This window comes from Myotis lucifugus, unplaced genomic scaffold (assembly GCF_000147115.1).
Source record: "Myotis lucifugus unplaced genomic scaffold, Myoluc2.0 scaffold_285, whole genome shotgun sequence".
In the NCBI taxonomy this organism is placed as follows: Eukaryota; Metazoa; Chordata; class Mammalia; order Chiroptera; family Vespertilionidae; genus Myotis; species Myotis lucifugus.
In genome coordinates this window covers 1,116,235-1,134,932 of record NW_005871333.1, presented here as the reverse complement: position 1 = coordinate 1,134,932, position 18,698 = coordinate 1,116,235, and the positions used below count along the sequence as shown (strand labels likewise).

Genomic DNA, 18,698 nt, shown 5'->3' with positions numbered 1-18,698 from the left:
TTGTAGGCACATCCCCAGTGGGGGGCATGCAGGAGGCAGCCGATCAATGTTTCTCTCTCATCGATGTTCTGACTCTCTATCTCTCTCTCTTCCTCTCTGTAAAAAATCAATAAAATATATTTAAAAACAAAAAAAATAAAATAAAATAAAGGAGATAATGTGTTTAAGTAAACCTAACTCTATAAAATAAATGCTCAGTAAGTTAGTTTAGCAATTTATCAGCCACATTTAATAAACTATAATCAGCATCAAAGCCAAATTTATTTATTTTTATATATTTAGCTATAACTAAGCTGACTTTATAAATATAAGTTAATATTCATTACTATTCTTAAAATTTTTTAAACATTCCATGAATTCAAAAAAAAATTCTGAAATACCAGAACAAAAGAGAAATAATGTCTAATCCACAAAATTAGCACTTCTTACTTGCCTTTCATGAGCATTTTAGAACATTCACTAAATCAAAGGTGACCTGCCTCCCTAATTAGCCTCTAAAAATACCTGGAATGCTAGATAATAATCTTTAAGTAAATGAATCCTTTGAAAAGATAAAAATAAAGTAAAATTAACTACGCTACCAAGGAAAATTATAATGCCTCTCAGCATGATGCAAAATACTAAATCCACTTACACAGTATCCAACTTTTTACTCAGCTCAACTGTTACAAGTCATAGTAAAAATGGTTAACTCCTACTCTCCTTGCAGGTGATCTTGGAGACTATGTTTGGCTGCAGGAACACACACATATCAGCCAAACCACTTTAGATAGGATCAAAATGAAATTGATTTCAATATTCAGTAAGGCAGAAGTTCTAGAACACTATTTGCAACGTGTCTATTAAAATCTTTGTATATGTTTGACTATTGTTTGACGATTAAATGGTGCATTCCATTTAAAATTGCAGTTCGAAGATTGGTTTAAGTTCATTGTAATTATTCTCCAAAAAATACAAACTTACATTCAGTGATGTGTTGTGGAAGCCTCAGAAATGAATGGTAATTTTACACTGCTCCTCTGAGAACATGGGAGAGAATGTATTATCCAAATCATAATCTTTTCTTTTCTTTTTTCAGTTTTTCCTCTGGAATAGTCAACTTCAAAATCTTTGGAGATAATTTTTTGGCATGACTTCTTCACTGCCACAAATGGCTTTGAAATAATCATCATTCCTCTCAGATGATAAATGAGAGTATTGCTTCTATTGTTAAAGATAAAGTGGAAAATGTCTACAGTTTCATTTGTAAGCTCTTTAGAAAGAATTCCTGAGACAGTGCAACAGATGCCCTCTCAGAGTACCTGCCCAAGCCCATGTTGACCTTGTGCCAAACTGGCTTCTAGTAACCAGGCTGAGAATACATGACCCAGAACTCTTGGCTAAATGACTGGATCATGAGTGGACACCCAGCTCAAGCTGCCAATCAGACCCTCTCTCCTAGGAATTTAGATTCCAAGACCATAGGCAACCTCTGGTGGCCTTGAATTGAGTCACCACTTAAGAGGCTCAGGAAGTGATTTATATTCTGTGTGAAGAGAAACAGAAATCTAGGGGAGTGGGGGGGGGGGGCGGTGATAAAATGACAATAGAGTATGATGTGGGAGAAAGACACAGATACTGACTGGCTACTATGGTGTCTACCATCTTTCTGGAGTCCCTGGTACCAGTGCCTATGAGGAGTGGCTACACTTCCCACCCTTGGACACCATGGAATTCACTTAATTTCTTATAGAGACAAACAAAAAAGTCTCTTTAATTTTTGTTTATTCGAATGGGTTTCTTATAACCAAACAGTCCCTGATTAAAGTAAATTGTTAGTATGGAAAATCATTTTTTTTAAAAAAAGATAATTTCAAATTTGAAACCAGTCAGCAAACCATTTGCTTTACCAGCCACAGACTTGAATATTACAGTATTTCAATCATCTCTCTTTATAGTTACATAGTATTATTTAACCAACTTGTAAAATTGAAAATACTTAAGAGTTCTGTCACTTCCTCATCAAACCTCATCATTGCCAGATCCAAAGAATGAACATGATTCATTCATTCTACTAACACTTACTGAGCACCTCTAAATGTCAGGCAATACACCAGAGATTGGAAATAAAATATGATCAAAACAGCCTATTCTCTGGCTTATTTAAATAGGGTACACAAAACACAAGCATAATCTCTTCAAGAATTAAGTGCTGTAGATCATGACTAGGGTGGCTATTTTTTACAAATATGCATTTAAATGAAGCTCATTGAACTTCCTCTGTGAATTTTACTACAACTGATAAATTTTCACTCATTTTAGTGGCACCATCATAGACTTTAACATGTATTTTATTTAAATCAACCACTGGAAGATGCACTTTTACAATCCTCTAAGTACCAGCTGTCTCTTCTACAATAATGAAATTCCAGGATTTCTCTTAAATTCAGATAGCCTTTGATATTTCCCATAAGAATCTTACACAACATGGTAACTCTTTCACTGTCCCAACACTGAAGAGCTATCTCTTCACATTAATAGAGCTGAGGAAACAGTAACATCATTCCTAATGTACTGCAATCTGCAGGTCCTTTGTGTTTCAATTACTTCATTTTGAATGTGGGTAATTCTTGTAGGAATCAATTCATGAATTCATGGGTAGAAATATACCCTCCTCTTTGTCTTTCATTCTCAATATCCTTAACTGCACAAAATTTCCTTTACTCACAGATAAACATTTATAGAAAACTGTTTTCTAATATATAAAATATTCTAAAATATAAAATTTAGTTGTACTAGTATGCTATTTTCACTGATCTGCTTTGAGAAAGTAGAGTAAAATATATAAAGACAAAATTGACACAGACTCCAGATCTGCAAAGTACTGTATGTCCTTTCTGTTTTCTGTACTGTTAAGAGCAATGTTCCAGTTACAAATTCCTTGTATAATAAATAACTTCTAAAAACTGAATTTATGTTGGTAAAAGATAGGTACAACTAACAGAATGTCACATTCTCTATAACACCATACTTCAAACAACAAAAATCTGAACACAAAGATTAATTTATGCATAAATTCATTTCATCAACAAATACTTAATTGAATATCTTTACTGTGCTAGGGGCTAAAGATATAACTTAATAAATAATACCATCTCCATCTCAAACTTCATTGAGTTTAAAGTTATGAAATAAAATTACCATAAGCTTTAATAATTTAATTCAGCCTTGGTTAAAATTACAATTTAAGTCACACATCATAACTTTTCAATTGGGTTTAATGAAAAACTTCAGATAAAGTTGTATACTATGATCAGTGCAAGACCCACCCTGCCATTAAATGATAGTGAAGAAAGAGTAAGATAAAAATCCAAAACGGGAGAGTGAAGAGGAAGAAGAAAGAGTAGCAATCGGTAGATGAGACATTTCAACAAATTCCTAGAAGGCAGAATGCAGATGGAAAAGCAGTACTTGATGAAACAGGGCAGAGAAAGCTCTGGCTGCAGTAACATGAGAAAGAGGCTACTGATGAGCAGGAAGCCATCTGTCCTGGTAAATCCATAAAAACTTGCGGTCATCCAGTGTAAGGAGAGGTAAGAATGAGACATGGGGCTAAGAACAGGGAGATTTACAATTAAAAGCTCCACAGGGAGCACGGCCGGTATAGCTCAGTGGTTGAACATCAACCTATGAACCAGGAGGTTATGGTTCGATTCCCAGTCAGGGCACATGCCCAGGTTGCAGGCTCATCCCCAGTAGGAAGTGTAAAGGAGGCAGCCGATCGATGATTCGCTCTCATCATTGATGTTTCTGTCTCGTTCTCCCTCTCCCTTCTTTCCTTAAATCAACAAAAAAATATAGTTTTTTTTAAAAGTTCCACAGGGAATATTTACTGTCACGGTAAGAAATGTCCAAACCTGTAGAAGATTTTTATAAGAGTTTATTTGAGTGAAACTGACAACATATGCCAGGGAGTAAGATCTCAAATGCTCCCACAGAACAACAGTTTTGCAGCTTCTTTTATGCATTTGAAATTAAGGAAGGGATATAGGAAGGCTGAAGAAAGCAAGGAGGGGATAGGATTACAGAATAGTTAACAAGATTATGTGTTCTCTTGAAGGTTGACACCCCCTTAGAGGTATTTCAAAGGTGTGTTAACCTAGACGCACAAGCACCATGGACAGGCTGGTTTAAAATACTTCACTATATAAGTTATAGGCCTAAATGACACTTTAGACCAGATTAATTTAATTGATATTGTTAAAGCATCTCATCCCAAAGCAGCAGAATATACATTCCTTTCAAGTCACATGGGCCCAGCATTATTTACAAAAGCCAAGATATGGAAGCAACCTAAGTGCCCATCAATGGACGATTGGATAAAGAAGAAGTTATACATATATATCTCGGCCATGAAAAAGAATGGAATCTAACCATTTGTGACAACATGGATGGGCCTAGAGGGTATTATGCTAAGTGAAATAAGTCAGAGAAACACAAGTACCATATGATTTTACTTATATGTGAAATCTAAAGAAAATAAATGAACAAACAAAATAGAAACAGACTCATAGATAGATGGTTGCCAGAGGGCTGGGTGAAAAAGGTGAAGGGATTAAGAAGTATAAGTTGGTAGTTACAAAACAGTCATAGGAATATAAAGTACAGCATAGAAAAAATCAATAATGTTGTAGTAAATGTCTAACCACTATTCCATACCCCTAAAACTAATATAATATAAAATAATATTGTATGTCAATTATAATTGAAAAATAAATAAAATAACGTTATAGGCCTGGGGCATGACTATCCACCACGACCTGCCCAGTTAGGGATTTATAATCAGATCACCCTATAAGGTTACCCACAGAACCCCACTTTTCATCCACAATACCAACCCTCTCAAAAAATGTCATGGTGGCCAGATATGTAACTCCAGAAAAAATATGCAAGGAATTTTCTAAAGAAATAGAACAAATAATTTAAGGGAGAGCTATAACAATTAAACTCTAAAATATGACATGTAGGGGTTCCTCATACTAACAGCTAGCCCACCATTAATCCACACACTCAGTGAGCCCGGCCTACACAGAAGTCCCAATCAAAGTTTTATTGTCTGTCTTAAATATAATTGGACAATCAAAAATCACCTTTTATTTGAAGAAAGGCTATAGAATAACAGAGGGGGAAAACAAATGATAAACAAAAATAATCCCGGGGGGGAGAGGGAAATTAAGATAATTCAGAAAACTTTTAAAAAAAACTTCTATATCCTTTCAAAAAAAATTTTTTTAATTGATTTTAGAGAAAGGAAGGGAGAGAGGGAGAGGGGGAGGGGAGGGGGAGGGGAGGGAGAGGGGAGGGGGAAAGGGAGGGGAAGAGGGAGGGAGGGGGATGGAGGGAGAGGGAGAGGGAGAGGGAGAGGGAGAGGGAGAGGGAGGAAGGGAGAGGGAGGAAGGGAGAGGGAGGAAGGGAGGAAGGGAGAGGAAGAGAGGGAGGGAAGGAGAGAGAGAGAGAGAGAGAAACTCATGCTGGTGCCCTGATCAGGCATTAAACCCTCAACCTGGGTATGTGTCCTGAGTGGGAATCGAACACACCACCATATGGACGATCTCCAACCAACCCATACTGGCCAAGGCTGAAAACTTTTAAGATACTGTATTCATAAAATAAGAACAAAACATTGTGAAAGAAACAGAGAGCAAGAGTGAGAAAGAGCTCTTAAAAATTAAGAGACCTAATTATGACTGTGGTAATAAAAAATCATCAGAAGAGCTCTACAGGAAAAGTGGAAGGGTGGAGGGAGACAGGAATCCGAGCAAATTATTTGAGACTTTGTTCCAGCAAGATAAAGGGGTAACCTGTTTACCAAGATATAATTATACAAAACAGATTTCTCAATACATAGATTCTACAAAAAAAGGTCAAATCCAAGAGAACAACAAAGGTAAATCCCATGTGACAACTGTGCAGGAGCAGGCCTGCAGAGCAATCATTCAAGCAATTTTTAGACAGAGACCAGAGACAATTACAGATTTAGAGTAAATCATGTTATCAATCTTGACAATGCAAAAGGAAAATAATAGAAAACAAAAGTTGGGAGGTAAAGGGCAGGGGCTATTATCTTCATCTTATAAAGTGGGGAGCCAAAAACACTGTGGTTAATGCGAAACTAAATAAAAGCATACCACGTGCTCATTGTCACTGTAGAGAGACTGTGCTTAAGTAATAACAGTGCTAACTCTGTGCCAGGCACTTACTAAGAATTTTTACAGGCCGTTCATTTAACTGTACAACACAATGCTTTAAATAATCCTTTAAAAATGTAACCAACACAGGAACCAATACTGATGATATAATCACATTAAAGAGGAGGAAAAGGGAGAGATAAAGGGTGAAGTGAAAACAGGCTGATGCTTCATGTCTCAGAGGAGGAAGTCAAAAGATAATAATACCTAAAATTGGTAAGTCAAGAAACAGAAGCACCAGCATATTATTTAACTATATAGATCATCCCCAGAAGAACTGAACCCTAAAACAATTTCTGTAATCTACATTTTTAGTAAAACAGTCATCACTGACTTACATTTTAATGTCTCTCCAGCATATGGTATATGCAGTTTAAATCGGTCACAATTGGGTCCAGGAGTCAGTGACGTGCAGCTTTTAAAAAAAGAAAAAGAAAATATTTTTTAAAACCCCACATATTTAAGATATTTAACAAAGTAAATAAAAAGTGATTTATAAATAAAAGATTAATACAATGGCTTACAGAACAAAATAAAAGCCCACGGTGGTCATGGAGGCCAAGACAGTAAGACTTGCCCTAAAACAAATAATTCATTTATCTCACAATAAAATATATATGTCTTCTAACAATAAACACCAACACTGCTTCACTTATTTCTCTCAAAGAAATGTATCCTTCTTCTAATATAAGTATATCGTCCAAAAGAGATCTGTAGTCTTTGATGCCAAGAATTATAAAATAAGAGTAACTTTATGGTCACATTTTAAATACAGACTCTTAGCTTTCACTCAGCACTAAAAAGAGCCCAGGCCCAGCTGGTATGGCTCAGCGGTTGAGTGTTGACCTATGAACCAGGAGTTCCCGGTTTGATTCCTGGTCAGGGCACATGCCTAGGCTGCAGGCTCAATCAATCCCCAGTGTGGGGCGTGCAGGAGGCAGCCGATCAATGCTTCTCTCTCATCATTAATGTTTCTATCTCTCGCTCCCTCTCCCTTCCTCTCTGAAATCAATATTTTTTTAAAAAAGGGGAAACTTAGTGAAAAATGTGAATTATGATTTTTTTCAACAAATGCTTCTTTATTAAGTACCTATAATAATGAAAAGTAAAAGCTGATGAAACACTGCCAAAAAGAGTGTTCTACCACGCATGTTTTAATGAAAATTATTTTCTCAGTAATAAGTATAAGAACTGTATACACGTACATCAATGACATAAAAGAGGGAACAAAGCTCTCATAACTTGATTAAATAGGCTCTACAATGTGACACTATTGATTTATTTAGCAAACTCTTTAAGAAAATAAACTCTTTAAATAAATAGTGAAAGGTAAATTTGGATTTGAATCCTCTAAGTCATTACTAGGTCCTAGTTACGGAGATCATTAAAGACCTACTATAAAGAGGAAAAGTTGGCAATTTCAGTGCACTTTATATGGTTATAGTGACAGCTGAGAATTAATCTGGATTAACACAGCTAAAACAAGATATAATATAACCCTTTAAGACGCTAGCATTTTTAAGACAATGCAAAACATAAGCAAAATAAATGCTTTCTAATTTAATGCTAAACCTATTATTTCACATATTTTCTGGAGAAAATAATCATTTAAACCATATCTATGCTTCAAGTCATCTAAAAAGAACAAAGTAGATGGGTCCAGGGTTCCTTCCCTGAGTCTACGTCAGCTTCCTTTCCCCAGACTATTAATTTACCATTTGGCATGTTCTCCTACACAGCTTCCTGTTTTCTTGATAATGACGTTTGTGCTTAACAATATTCAACATCAGCTGAGAAGGAAGTCTTCAGCTTTGGCAACCTAAAATAACAGGTGACCGTGAAATAAAACAGGCTCAGAGACCAATAACTGCCTGTTAAATAACTATTAAGTCATAAATTAGAGTGAGTTATTGTTAGCTGATGTTCACCACATTTTCATTTTACAGAATTAATTTATTTTCTCTATCATCAATGATTCGGCTCAGACTAAATCAGTTTTAGAATTATCAGTTTCTCCACTGAAACACAACAGTAAAGAAGCTAGAAGACTGATATGGGCTATCTTAACAGCTATCAAAATAATCTATAAAACAAAATTGCACTAAGGTAGATTTTTTACAATGTTCTCTAGCAGAATGGAACTATCTACTTGATGACAAATGGTGTTCCTAATACACCAAGTATATCCTCTATATCTCTAGAGCCTGAAATCTATTTCTAGGCCCTACTAGAAAATGATGGATTCAATTCTTAGCATAAGATTTCAAAATGCCATTACCAAAATAAGTGACTCAGCCCAGAATGCTTTTAAAATTATGAAAATAAACTATTTTTTTAAATGTGTTTGCCAGTTCATGTGGCGTCAAGTGTTATTCCCAGTTTCTATGCTATATCTCCATTTATGGATGATAGATTTCCAATCTACTTTAGGGAGTATTTTTAAATGTTAGTAAGTACTCCTATAACAGAATTGAGGTTTAGATTAAGTGTTATTTCAGTAGGTATAATGGGCTCAAATATTATTTTTAACAGTTAACTAGGAGAGGGAAAATCTTTTAATTGTTTTAGATGCTTAGGTCATTAATGTTTAAGCTTTCTTCTCTAATATGTGCATTTAATTCATTGTTAACAGAAGAGAAAATTAATAGAAAAGTGCAAGATAAAATTACACAGCCATTCATGATTTTTAAAACTCTTTGCAAACAAGGATAAAAAAGAAACTTCTTTAATATGATAAAGGCCACCTACAACAACATCATACTTAATAACAAAATGTTAAATTTTTTCCCTTTGAGATAAAAAAAAATGAGACAAGGATACTGTGGACCCTGAAAAAGAAGATACCTACTAAGAAGGGCTCCTGGTGGTTAACTGGGCTCAAATTTTCAAAAACAGAGCCCAGCAGCCATTTCTACACAGGGGCCTCTCTTGCAAACTGCACTTCACAGAGAAGTCTGCACTTAACTGTCTGCCTGAACTGTGTTTCTGCCAGAGCCAGCCCTTATAAAGGAGTTTCTGGAATCCTATTTCAACCAATGGGACTAAAGCTTTCTCCATCCAGTCAGATCTGTGCAGCTATATCCCACCCCACCCCCCATCAACAGCTTCACCCACCAATCAGAGCAGCTCCATTATGACCAATCAAGAAAGTATCCCTTGGATGAATCAAACTGGGAGGATTTGGAGTCCTCATTTGCATGAGGACAGACCAATCAGGGACCAGGAGGTGGGCAGCTCTGTCTTTATAACCCTGTAGCTCTAGAAGCATACTTTCCCTTTCCAGTGGGGAGCAGAGCTGTCTAGCCAGAGAGGGGCCTAGTCCCAGGGCTGCCCCACAACCATGCTGTATCACAATTGAGATGTTTTACACTTAATAAAGTTTCCTTCTTCACCTCACCCCAAATTGGGGTTCATGTTGGTGTTGAATTGGTGCCAACAACCATAGTTGACAATACCTACCTGTTCTTATCACTTTTATTCAACACTGTGCTGGAGGTCCTAGCAAATAAGTAGCATGGGAAAATAAGGATGTAAATACTGAAAAGGAAAAAATAAGACTATATTTTTTTGCAGATAATATGACTGTGCATGTAGAAGTTTTTAAATCTTCATATGCATTACTGGAAATAATATGTTTAGCAAAGTTGCTAGACAAAGAACATACTCAAAAATACACAGTATACTGCATAAAGCTATATACCAGTGATGGCGAACCTATGACACGCGTGTCAGAGGTGACACGCAAACTCATTTTTTTGGTTGATTTTTCTTTGTTAAATAGCATTTAAATATATAAAATAAATATCAAAAATATAAGTCTTTGTTTTACTATGATTGCAAATATCAAAAAATTTCTATATGTGACACGGCACCAGAGTTAAGTTAGGGTTTTTCAAAATGCTGACACGCCGAGCTCAAAAGGTTCGCCATCACTGCTATATACCATCAACAATCACCTAAAAGATTAAAAACTTTTAGAAAGATGCCATTGAAAATAACATCAAATGATCAAATCTATAGAAATAGATGTCACCAAAAAAGTGTAAGGTATCTATTTAGAAAGCAATTTTTAAGAAGAAAATAAAGAAAAATAAATAAATGAACACAGACATATGTACATAGATTAAATTAATCTGGGACCTAAAAGGCAGATTCATACACTGTTAATAACAGCAGCATACTTTGAAATAGCCCCAAACTGAGCAATTAAAATGTAATTTCAAACTGGATCCCCAAATGCCCATCAGCTATAGGATAGGGAAATAAATTAGGATACAACCATAAAATGAAATATATAGCAATGGAATAAATAAATTACACCTAAATCCAACAATATAGATTAATCCCATAAACATACTGATGAATGAAAGAATAAATACTGTATGATTCCATTTGTTTAAAGCTCAAAACCAGAAAAAGCTATAGTGCCTGTGTACTGATAAAAATTTATAGAGCCGCAGGAAAGTGATGACTATAAGTCAGAACAGTGGTTTATCTATGGGGAAAGAAGAGAGTAGTGACTGGAAGAAGACACATAGGGGGCTTTGGGGGCATTGCCAACATTTGATTTCTTGATCTAGGTAGTGATAACACAGATGTTCAGGTTTTGGTACTTATTAAGATGTAAGAATATGATTTCCACTACCTGTGTTTCAACAGGCCCTCCAGGTGACTCTGATTCACACTCAAGTTTGAGAGCCACTGCTTTAAATATGTACTATGTCCTGGGCTTAGTAATAATCACAGTAATTAATGCCAGTTGATCAAGGTAGCCACCTGTATATGCAAGTTCACATTTTCCTTTCATGAGGGGTTGATAGTGGTTCTCTCAATTATTCAGTTACCTTCAGCATACTGTGATATGCTACATGAATGTAAGAAATCTACTGCCTAGTTTTAACTATACTAAAGGACTTAAGAAATGAATAAGTGGCTTAAATTGATTCTTGCAAAGAATCTGTGGCTAGAAAATAATACCAACAAGTCCAGACAAATCTTAAGGTGGGTGGGGTTGAAAACTAGTCTTTTGGCATAGCGCATGCAGCCAATGTTGCATTTCTTCTATTAGTATTTATATATTTTTAGAGATTTCTTTTTCAGCTATGACAGGTGAAAATACCATATTATAAGTAACATTACTAGTACAGTGTTGCTTTTTTCATCTTATATCATTCTTCTTAACTTATATTTTACATAAGTAAATACACATATTTTATAATTAAATAAATATAATATGCATGTATTGGGGGTTCATTAGCAAATTATTTGCGGTGCATAATCAAAAAAGTTCAGATTGCTGCTCTGAGTTAAAGAAAGGAGCCCATTCTCAGGAAACTGTAATCAAAAAACAAAAATCAAACTTATGAAAGTCAAACAAGGCACAATTTAAATAACAATTCAAGACAACAATAGATACAAGTCACAAAGCAATTAACATGATTAATTGACAAATTAGTGGTTAAAGAAAATAAGCACAATAGAAGCTGAGAGAGCAGAGAAACCACTTTTAGCCCGGGAAATCAAGGAAGTGTCACTGAATAGGACTGGCCTCTAAGAATAAGTTGGATCTGAACAGGCTAGGAGAAAGAAAACTACCCGCAATTGTCCTTAGATAAGGGTAAATGCAAGGTGGCGGAGATAGTCTGCTAGACTGAAAGCTCTATAATAAAACAGAGTTAATTAAACTTAGAATCCCTTAGTGCCCAGCAGCATACCTGCTGGACCACAGGAAGCACCTGATAACTAGTGCATTAATAGCGCAGGTGAGCAAGTGGAACCAGCGAGGACAAGCACACTCCAAGGTCATGTCAGAGTCAAAGCAAATTACATAAATGCCCTGGACTGATTCCTGTTCCAACTGTGGGAATGCTGGTAATTCTTACATTAATAAGTACTATAAGAAATCCCCAGGGCCCTAGCCAGTTTGGCTCAGTGGCTAGAGCATTGGCCTGCAGACTGAAGGGTCCCGGATTCGATTCCAGTCAAGGCCACATGCCCAGGTTACAGGCTCGATCCCCAGAAGGGGAGGTGCAGGAGACAGCTAATCAATGATTCTCATCATTGAAGTTTCTCTCTCTCTTTCCCTTCCTCTCTGAAGTCAATAAAAATATATTTTAAAAAAAAGAAATCCCCAGAGACAAGGCCAACTTACACACAATTTCTATTCATTTAATGTACAACATCATTTTATAAAAGTAATTTTACACTAAACACTTAATTTGTTCAATAAAAATATTCATGTAACCTTTTTAGGCCACCATTTTCATTCCTTGACCTGAAACATGTACTAAATGGATGTATCCTTAGCCTCTAAATTCTGGGGCTTTATATTTCATATCATTTGTATACAGTTGACCCCTGAACAACACAGGTTTGAATTATGTGGATTTTTTTCAACCAATACTATAAATGTATTTTCTCTTCCTTATGATTTTCTTAATAACATTTTCTTTTCTCTAGCTTACTTTAGTGTATGAATATAGTATATAATACATATAACATACAAAATATGTGTTAATCAACTGTTTATGGTACCAGTAAGGCTTCCAGGCAACAAAGAAACAAACACAGGGAAGCAGCCAAAATGCGGAGACAAAGAAACATGTCATAAATGAAAGAAATGGAAAAAAGCAAACTATTAGATATAGAGTTCAAAACCATGGTTATAAAGTTACTCAAGAATCTTCTAGAAACCTCCAAAAAAATAGAAAAGGACTAGTTAGAAATTACACATACATTGACTGAAATAAAGAACAATATACAGGGATTCAACAGTAGAGTAGAGGATTCTGAAAATCAAATCAATGACTTGAAATATGAGGAAGCAAAAAAACACCCAACCAGAAGAGCAAAAAGAAAAAAGAATCCAAATATATGAAGGTAGTGTAAGGAGCCTCTGGACAACACAAGCATACTAATATTCACATTATGGGGGTGCCAGAAGAAGAGAAAGAACAAGATATTGAAAACCTATTTGAAGAAATAATGACAGAAAACTACCTGGTGAAAGAAATAGACTTACAAATCCAGGAAGTCCAAACAAGTGGAACCCAAAGAGGACCACACCAAGACACATCATAATTAACACATTGCGTACTGCATAGAAATCTCTAAGATATACGCCAGGGACCGCACGTTTTTGGGCAAACTGCACATTATTTAAATCATCATAATGCACTTTAGGTGTTGTTTTTCAATAATTATAACATTTTTATTTACAAAAACAATTAAACAATTAAAGTTCCTAGTACTTTTTTAACGTATGGTACTGCGTAAAACATTTTCCTCTATGAAGAGGGACCAAACAAAATTTACATAAGTATCTAGATTCGCTCCTTTTTCCATGGGCATGAAAAACGAGAACACATGTGAGCGGTCCTTAACAGATGGCGCGCGAAACACGAGAAAACTCCTGAGCGGTACGAAATGTGTTAAAATACCAAGGGCTACAGACAGAGAATCTTAAAAGCAGCAAGAGAAAAGCAGTTAGTTACCTACAAGCGAATGCCCATACGACTGTCAGCTGATTTCTCAACAGAAACTATGCAGGCTAGTAGGGAGTGGCAAGAGATATTCAAAGTGATGAGTAGCAAGGACCTACCCAGCAAAGCTATCATTTAGAATTGAAGGTCAAATAAAGAGCTTCACAGACCAGAAAAAGCTAAAGGAGTTCATCACCACCAAACCAGTATTATATGAAATGTTGAAGGGTATTCTTTAAGAAGAGGAAAAAGAAGAAAAAGAAAAAGATAAAAAAATATGAACAACAAAATGGCAACAAATACATACCTATCAACAATTGAATCTAAAAATCAAGATAAGCGAATAAGAAATCTAATGAACAGAATAAACCGGTGAATAAAATAGAATCAGAGGCATGGAAATAGAATAGACTGATGATTCTCAGAGGGAAGGGGTTTAGGGGCGGGAAGAGATTAAAAAAAGATCTTATATGCATACTAGAGGCCCATGCACTAGAAATTCGTGCACTGGAAGAGGCATCCCTCAGCCTGGCCTGCACCCTTTTGCAATCCAGGACCCCTTGGCGGATGTCCGCCTGCTCCTGCGTTGAGCGTCTGCCCCCTGGTAGTCAGTGCGCATGATAGCGACCAGTCATTCTGGTCATTCCGCCGTAACAGTTGCTTAGGCTTTTATTATATAGATATGCATTATCTATGAACACAGACAATAGGATGGTGAAGGCCTGGGGTAGGGCGTTAACCGGGTGGAGGGGAGCAACATGGGGGAAAAGAGGGACATCTGTAATAATCTCAACAATAAAGATTAAAAAACTAAAAATTAATTAAAATGTGCATGAATAAAAGAAAAGTGTTTACAAAATGAGACTGTATTGTAAACATTTCTCCTTACTCAAAAGCCATGTGTACTAAGTACAGCACAAGAAACAGAGTCAATAATATTGTAATTCGTGTATATGATATCAGGTGCGTATTAGACTTAAGGGGTATCTCCTCATAAGTTATATAAATGTCTAACTACTATGCTATATGCCTGAAACTAATGTAATATTGAATGTCAACCATAACTGAAATAAAAATATAAATAAGTAAAAGTCATGCTTCCTTGATATATATGCAGAAAACATAAAGTAATAATGCTCTCTGAGTTTTTACTGATCCAACTAACTGAAAATTTTCGTAATTTCGAGAGAAGTCTCATTCTTATAACCATCTATCATATTTGTTCTACTATATTTATTTTAGAAGAAAAAAAACAGTATTTCAGATTATCCAAAGTGTAGTTAGGAATTACTTATTACTAATGTACTACTGTCAAAACCAGGGGTCCTCAAACTTTTTAAACAGGGGGCCAGTTCACTGTCCCTCAGAACGTTGGAGGGCCGGACTATAGTTTAAAAAAAAACTACGAACAAATTCCTATGTACACTGCACATATCTTATTTTGAAGTAAAAAAACAAAACAGGAACAAATACAATATTTGTATTTGCATGTGGCCCGCGGGCCGTAGTCTGAGGACCCCTGGTCTAAACGCTGAGACAGAATTCTAAAAAGGTCAACTCCTCTAGACTATTAGAATGCAGAAACCCTTCTAGAACAGTGCAACTCAAAGTGGGGTCCATGGACCAGTGCTGGACTATAAAATGTTACTATCCACAATGAGATAAACACAGAAATTGAGAGCAAGAATTTAGAAACTTTTATAGCAATTTGTAAGAGTAGCTTTAAGTCTTATGAATCCAATATTTAAAGCTCAGCTTTGTATTCCATGTATTTTTAATTTCATTTTTCTAGTAATTCATTTTTATTGTATTTTACAAAAATATCACTTGGTGACAGATTGGAAATTTTTTAAATTACTTTTAGAGAGACAGAGTCAGACAGAGGCAGAGACAGAGACAGAGGGGCCATCAATTTGTTGTTCCATTTATTTATGCATTCATTGATTGATTCTTGTATGTGCCCTAACAGGGGATCGAACCTGCAACCTTGGCATATCGGGACCACGCTGTAACCTAAGGAGCAGCCCAGCCAGGGCCTAAAAAAAAATTTTTTTTAATCCTCACCTAAGGATATGTTTCTACAGATTTTGAGAGAAGAGGAAGGGGGGGGGGGGAGAAAAGAAAGAGAGGGAGGGGGGGAGGGAGAAAGAGAGAGAGAGAGAGGTGAGAGGTAAGAGGAAAACATTGTTCAGTCGCGCCCCCACCCCCCACCCCCGGCCCCTGTACACTCCTGACCGTACACTCCTGACCGGGGATCAAACCTGCAACCCCCATATATGCCCTAATGGGAAACTGAACCCACAACCTTTTGGAGCACGGGATGACACTCCAACCAACTGAGCTACCCAGCCTGGGCTGAAAATTTTTTTAAACATTTATGTAACTTTGGTCTTTCACCAGAGTTTTAGAACACTTCTCTAAAGATCCTTTAAATGCTGATTGTCCTTGAATATGAAGATAAACTGTTTTACTTTGCTGTCCTCCAATCTCCCTATTCACCTTGGTTTCCCACTGTGATAACGAACACTATTAATTTATTCCTTTCCAAGTGTTCTTTTGATATCTCTGCTAAGTTGACAATAGTATCGATATAGTTCACTGCTTAGCATTTATCATCAGCTTATCTGTCTGGTTGCTCATAATTTATAACACTACTTCATTTGCATTCAGATGTAGCTCCAACAAATTCTTGAATTCATTCCTTATAAGAAGATATTAATTTGATGATCCAGTCTGGCAGGGTCACCCAATCTTCCACATGACTGCTGCCATAATCCATGGCAGTAAATCATAGAATTTTTTAGACAGTCTAAAGATAGTACAGTTCAGTTTTAAATCCCAGGTCCCCATGCCTAAAGCAAGGGCCTGCAGAATCCTGAACTCATGCTTAAAGACTTGTTATCTCTGCAATTTTGCCCATTTCCCTGGATTCTCAATTCTCCATTTGAACTATTTTGGTTCCCAGAATCCTTTTCTGACTTACATATTCTTTTATTCCTTATGTAAATATATCCAAAGATGAATTTAATATATATATAACACGAGCTTTTCCCATATATTTTCTTCTAAGAGTGTTATAATTTTAGCTCTTGTGTTGTGGTCTTTGATTCATTTTAAATTTTGTGTACAGTGTATGATAAGGGTCCAATTTCATGTGGATATCCAGTTTTCCCAACACTGTGGAAAAGACAGTCTTTTCTCCATTAAATGATTTTGGCAGCCTTAGCCATATATCTGAGGGTTTACTAGTATTTCTGTGCTCTCTATTCTCTTCACAATTAGTCTTTATGTCTTTCTTTATGCTAGTACCATGTTCTTTTTTAAAAATATTTTATATGTTTTTATTGATTTCAGAGAGAGGAAAGAAGAGGGAGAGAGATAGAAACATCAATGATGAGAGAGAATCATCAATTGGCTCCTCCTGAGGATCGAGCCTGCAACCCAGGCATGTGCCCTGAACTAGGAATTGAACCATGACCTCCTGGTTCATGGGTTGACGCTCAACCACTGAGCAACACTGGCCGAGCAGTACCATGATCTTTTGATTACCATAGCTTTGCAGTAAATTTTGAAATCAGGAAGCGCAAGACCTCCAACTTTGTTCTTTTTTTTTTTTAGGATTTTTTTTTTTTTTTTTTTGGCTATTCAGCATCTCTTGAGCTTCCGTATGAATTTTAGTATGCTTTTTTTTATTTCTGAAAAAAACATCATTGAGATTTTTATAGGGATGGCATGGAATCTATCAATTGCTTTGTTTAGTATTAACATCTTAATATTAAGTCTTCAGTGAACGCAGGATGTCTTTCCATTATCTGTGCCTTCTTTAATTACTTTCAGCAATATTTTGTGATTTTTTGAGTATCTAAGAGTCTTTTGGCTTCTTGATTAAGTTTATTCCTAAGCAGTTTATTCTTTCTGGTTTTTATCGAAGCTCAATCACTGAGCCACACCAACTGGGCATGAAATAATGGGTCTTTTTGTTTGTTTGTTTTTGTTTTATTTGTTAATCCTCACCCGAGGGCATTTTTCCATTGATTTTTAGAGAGTGGAAGGGAGGGGGAGAGACAGAGAGAAATATCGACGTAAGAGAGACACATTAATTGGTTGCCTCCTGCACATACCCCACACGCCAGGGAACAAGCCTGCAACCAACGTATGTGCCCTTGACCAGAATTGATCCCTGGACCCTTCAGTCCACAGGCCAACGTTCTATCCACTGAGCCAAACCAGCTAGGGCTGAAATGATGTTTTTTAAATGAAAAGAGTCTTAGGAGTCCATAGATGAAAAAAACAATTGTTCTAAGGGCTTCATACCTACTTAACAGTGGAATATCAAATTGTTCTCCAAAACTTCCACTTGATTCAAGATTTCTTATCAATAAGTTAGCAAGAGCAAAGGTTGAGATAAAAACCTTTTCAGAAAACAAAAAGGATATATTTTTCAAAAAGTCAAGAGAAACAAGGTTAATGGGAAAAACTACTTTCATAACAAGCCATTAGAAAGATAACCAAATTACTCAGGAAACGTGGCCCTGAAAAGGAAGATTACAAAATTATTTCTCAAGAACATGGCACCAAAAAACAAGATTAGTCAAGTAACATGGATGCTAAAAAGGAAGCTGGTCTACATGGATATAAGGCATACATGGGCATTTTAACAGTGGCAGTATAGGAATAATTAATTTGGAATACATGTATGTGCCTATTAACATGTACTAAAAGAGCCTCACTTATCTTCTAATCCTAAAGAACTTGGCAAACGTTTTGTTCTAATAAAACAAAACATTTTACTCTAGTAAAATAAAACAAAAAATACTACCTTAAAATTGCACAGAATAGAGGGGACAAAGAAAAAAGTAAGAATGAGTTCTTGTTTTCTTGAACAATGCAAAGCAGAGGTAGGAAGAGACTAGATGAATCTCCTATCCCCTTTCCTTTACACATTAGACTGGCTCCTTCCCTTCACCTCTTCCCTAACCTCCATATCAAA

The 18,698-nt window shown here is 36.0% G+C and overlaps 1 protein-coding gene across 2 annotated transcripts in view; it reads right to left on the bottom strand.

Annotated features, from left to right (window-relative positions):
- BABAM2 (BRISC and BRCA1 A complex member 2) overlaps window positions 1-18,698 on the bottom strand; it is a 333,554-nt gene that overhangs the window by 303,683 nt on the left and 11,173 nt on the right. For both annotated transcript variants that reach the window (XM_006099849.3, XM_023763459.1), the window contains exon 3: window positions 6,566-6,642. In XM_006099849.3, coding sequence (XP_006099911.1) covers window positions 6,566-6,642 — 77 coding nt within the window. The remainder of the gene's footprint in view (window positions 1-6,565; window positions 6,643-18,698) is intronic.